General features: G+C 36.3%; 1 protein-coding gene across 1 annotated transcript in view; it reads left to right on the top strand.

The window, feature by feature from the left end:
- The first annotated feature begins 816 nt into the window (after window positions 1-816).
- The window catches only part of epdr1 (ependymin related 1), a 20,988-nt gene continuing 16,780 nt past the window's right edge, over window positions 817-5,024 (top strand). The window contains exons 1-2 of the mRNA XM_010794695.1: window positions 817-1,182; window positions 2,202-2,410. Coding sequence (XP_010792997.1) covers window positions 947-1,182; window positions 2,202-2,410 — 445 coding nt within the window. The 5' untranslated portion in view covers window positions 817-946. The remainder of the gene's footprint in view (window positions 1,183-2,201; window positions 2,411-5,024) is intronic.

The following is a 5,024-nucleotide window of genomic DNA, read 5'->3' as shown; positions in this document are numbered from 1 at the left end:
AAAACAATGTTAACGTGAACCGTTCAACAAAACAGGCTAACAACTAAATGTAGTTTGGAATAAAAAACATATTCTAATTTTAATTACGAGACACTACAGATGAATTGGTTAAAACAAAACCTGTGAACATTTGTTTTATGTATCCTTTTATGAAACCAGTACGCAGAAAAGTGGCTGCAAGGCTTTTTTGAGAATGAACAAGGAAGTTAAACACACTTTTATATATTTATAATAACAAGCAATCTAGAATTGCTTGTTGGACTTAGTGGAGGCTTTTATGTTGAATTTCCAACAAGAAAGCAAGTCACCCAGACTTTTATTTTGTATTTTCGTCGGAAGCAGAGATCTACAGTGAATAAAACAGAAATATTTATGAACAGGTAAAACTGATTGCTTTCTAGTGGCTGAGACGATAATCAGCACCCAAAAATAAACAGCACTTTTTATTTTACTTTTTATTAAAATGCATTAGTTCTGCTGAAGTTAAAAACATTACTTTATATTGTTTGTATTTATTATAAAACGCACAACTAGAAATCCTTTTATTTTGAAATTCCAACAAGAAAGCAAGTCATCCAGGCTTTTATTTTGTATTTTGTTAATAAATATGGTAATAATCTTCATAAGAATACATTTACAAGGTAACTTTTACCAATTGCACATAATAAAATTAATAAGAAGTTACATTTGTACTGTCACATATTTATTAATTTGATCATTTGTATTTAATTGCATTTATTTATTCATTCATGTATTCATTCATACGTCTGAAAAAAAAGTTCATCCAAGCTTTTATTTTGAAATCACAACCGGAAACGCTGTTATTCTTGCAGCAGGTGCAGCCCATGGATATATAATAAAAACGGTGCAGCTGCTCATCAACAACAACAACAATAGAACCGGAATCAGAACCTAACGGGACTCCGTAGTTTCCGGAGACCCAGAGATGCACCGACTCCTGCTCATGTTTGTGGCCGCCTCCGGAGCCTCTGTCCTCGGCCTCCATGTGGAGGATGTGTCCCCCGCATCTGATCCCTGCCTCGCCCCGCTGCAGTGGGAGGGCCGCTGGGTGAGTTTCGACCACAGCACCGGGAGAAACAGCCGGTCCTCGGTGTCCTACGACGGCCTGAAGCAGAGGGTCCGCGTCCTGCAGCAGAACAAGAAGCACACGCCCTGCCAGAGGTGACAGATATGCATGATAGCACAGTCTGTACTTACATATTTGAAATGCTTACACGACTAACCTCATATATTTCACCTTTAATTAAAAATAAACTGTGCATATTTTGTGTATTTAATGTATATAATACACTATTTATATTAGTCCCTTTATGTAGATTATTCTATTAGAGGGTATTCTGTATATGTGTATGCATATTTTGTTTGTATTTTATTCTATTTTTAAGAAATGTTGCAATTATTCTACATTGACTTTCAAAACTACTATTTGGGAAAAGTTGTCTATCTATCTATCTATCTATCTATCTGGGATATTATTTATATATTTGTTATATATAACCTATTACACACTGTTAAGATGTTATGTTAACAGATTAATTTGATTCAAATCTAAAACCAAATCAATAACCTAATAAGTGTATTGGATGAAATAATAATAATAATAATAATAATAATGATAATCACAAATAATAAAAATACTACTACTATATAAAGATTATTATTATTATTATAAAAAAATACATATGAATACATTCATAATAATAAAGTAACACATATTTAAAAGTAAAAAACTACTACTATATTATAAAGTATAATAATAATAACAATAATAGTAATACAAATAATAAAATAATATTAGCAACAAAAAACAAAAAGTAATTATAACATTTACAAATAATTAAAAAGAAAAACTACATTCCTACTACCACTAAATAATTAAAAAATTATTCTTAGTAATAATAATAATAATAATAATACAAAATAGTATAGCAATAATTTAATTTAATTCAGCTTTAATGTTATTGATGCATTGAACGCACCCCTCTCCCTCTGCTCCAGGATTTTTGAGTATATAATAATACAAATAATACTATAAAAAATAAAACATAATAATTATAAAAAAATAACAAATAACAATTACATTCCTACTACTACTAAATAATATTTAAAATAATTGTTAGCAATTATAATAATAATACAAAATAGTACTAGTGTTACTAATGTTTCTCCCTCTGCTCCAGGTTCTTTGAGTACATCTTCCTGTACCAGAGTGGGGTGATGTTCCAGATCGACCAGAAGACGAAGGACTGCTCAAAGATCGCTCTGACGGACGCATTCGATCCCTTCGACATCCCCAAAAACTCCACCTTCGAGGACCAGTACCTCATCGGGGGTCCCGGGGACAACGTGGAGGTCCAGGAGTGGTCCGACAGGAAGCCTGCGCGCCAACGTGAGTCTGGTTTAAGATACATTCTCTCTTATTAAAAATAAACTGAAATGTTTTTCCGGATCTAAAATGTTCAGATCTGTTAGTGATAACTTCTGGTCTCTCTGCAGATGAGAGGCCAGCAGTTTACACCCTAAAGGGCTGCTACAAAAATAAATATATTCATTATTATTTGTTGTTATTGTTTTGTGGTTGCTCTTATATTTTGTTGTGCTGCCCCTAATGTTTTTTGTATTGTCTCTATGGGCTCAGAACAGTCTCATAATACACACATGCACACAGAAGGATTCACACTTGTATTTCATGATCCGCAAAAGGATTCACACTTGTGTTTTTCAATGCACACACAAATGTGTTCTGTTTCATATACATGTAAATAAAATCCTACTGGAGCGTGAAATATCAATTATCTTGTTATTACAGTAACAATCGATTACTTACAAAAGGTACGACTTATTGCCGTTGTACTGTTGAAAAGTAACCAGGGAGAAGAAAATCTCTTCTGGTCCTTTACTCCTATGTGCCGCTAGCACAAGTTTAGGTTATCCGTGCGTTACTGAGATTTATTATTACTAGTGCGGTGGTTTGTGTGATAAGTCTGATTTCCTTTGGGGACAAACCTTTTACACTCTTCATCTTCATGTCCATAAACACAAGTTGTACATTCTTCATCTTGTAAATTATCCATAAACTCAAGTTGTACTTCCTTCATCTTTCATGTCCATAAACTCAAGTTGTTACACTCTTCATCTTTCATGTCCATAAAAACACAGTTGTCATTCCTTCATCTTTCATGTCCATAAACTCAAGTTGTACATCTTCATCTTTCATGTCCATAACTCAAGTTGTACACTCTTCATCTTTCAATGTCCATAAACACAAGTTGTCTTCTTCTCTTTCAATGTCCATAACTCAAGTTGTTACATTCTTATCTTTCATGTTCCATAAACTCAAGTTGTACACTCTTCATCTTTCATGTCCATAAACCCAAAGTTGTACATTCTTCAGTTTCAATTTTTCAATGACTATGGTCATTACTTCATAAACATGAGGTGATGAAGGGTGGAGAATGGTCGGCAATAGGTGGTTGTCTACGTCAAATTTTAGACCCCTTTTTGGAGGGATTTTGGAAAAGAAGTTAAAGTTTAGTCGACGTCCTTATTAACTAGCACCTGTACCTGCTAAAAAGAATTCATGTAAATGAGTTATGACACAAACTCATTTTTACAAGTCCGATAAAGTACAGTAAAAAAAGAAGGTTGTAAAAAAAATTAAAATAAAAGTCCATCTGTATACCCGAGTCTTTGTCAAGGATTTATGTGTGTACCCGTGTGTCTTCCTAAGTGGTGAACATAAAAGTACTAGGCGTTTTCCTAAGTGTGAACTATAAAGGCCTAGGTGTGAAACCCACAAAAAGTTACGTGTGTGTTTTAAACAAGGCATAAGTATAGTCATCATTCTTAGGTTGTTTCTTTTTTTCAAAAGGTATCAAACTTGGGTGTGTATAAACACAAAAGGCAAATTTGAAGGGGATTTGGACGTTTGTGTTTGGCGAAGAGACACGTGCCTAGCGACACGTAAGGACACACCGCAAAAAACTCTGAGGGGGACTGCGAGTGGGCTAAGCAATGTAACATTAAATAGAGTAGATATCGGTTAAATCTACAGAGGAGATCAGATTCGGTTAGTGTACTCGCGCGGTGGTCGTCCACCCAATCCTAAAGAACGCAAGTACTGTGAAGTATATGCCGTAAAACGCGTCAGGCCAGTCGAGCGATTTGTCTCCCGTCTCGAAGTCACTAGTACGTCCTCGACGCACAGAGGCAATTGAGTCGTCGACTAGACTAGAGAGTAAAGCGCAGGCCAATGGAAGTGAACGCAAATACAGGTATTAGCTAGTCTAGGTCGAAAGGACTAGCCGAACATATCTCTCGTGGCTAGTTTGATATATCTCACTTATAGCCGGCTATTACTTGGCCGCCCCGGGGGGGCAACCTGTCCAGGTGACAGATCGTCGACCGAAAGCATCACCGTACTAGCTAATCCGATTCGATTGTAACATCGACCGGAGGGAGGTGTGAGGTTGTTGTTGAAGTATGTCTGTAATTTATTTCGTTCGACATAAGCGGTATGTCCTTTGTGTGTAAATTCTTGCCAAAACGGACCGGCAAAAACACATGTGTTTCGTAAGTAGTTACCAAGCCTTTCACCGCGACATGGAATTATTATATTCCGAACATAAACGCACGTAAAGGACAACCCCTTTCATCGTTACATGACCCTCACCTCCACCACAGGACTCTAAATCGAGGTACCTGGACAGTCGGGGTCTGACGCGTTTTACGCATGTACTTCGCGATGCAGTACTTTGCGGTTCTTTTAGATGGAAGCACCCCCGTGCGAGTACACTAACCGAATCTAACTCCTCCTCTGTAGACTAACCCGATATCTATCTTTTTTAATGTTCATGCTTAGCCGACTGCGCAGTCCCTCAGAGTTTTTGGGTGTGGTCTTACGTGTCGCTAGGTACGTGTCTTTCGCCAAACCACAAAACGTCCAAGCTCCAAAGTTTACCTTTGTTTTACACACACCTAGTTTTTATGGTAAAATTTTACAA

The sequence above is a fragment of the Notothenia coriiceps genome, unplaced genomic scaffold, assembly GCF_000735185.1.
Source record: "Notothenia coriiceps isolate Sejong01 unplaced genomic scaffold, NC01 NC01_scaffold00037246, whole genome shotgun sequence".
In the NCBI taxonomy this organism is placed as follows: domain Eukaryota; kingdom Metazoa; phylum Chordata; class Actinopteri; order Perciformes; family Nototheniidae; genus Notothenia; species Notothenia coriiceps.
The sequence above is the reverse complement of the archived record's forward strand: the minus strand, read 5'-3'. Positions and strand labels throughout refer to the sequence as shown.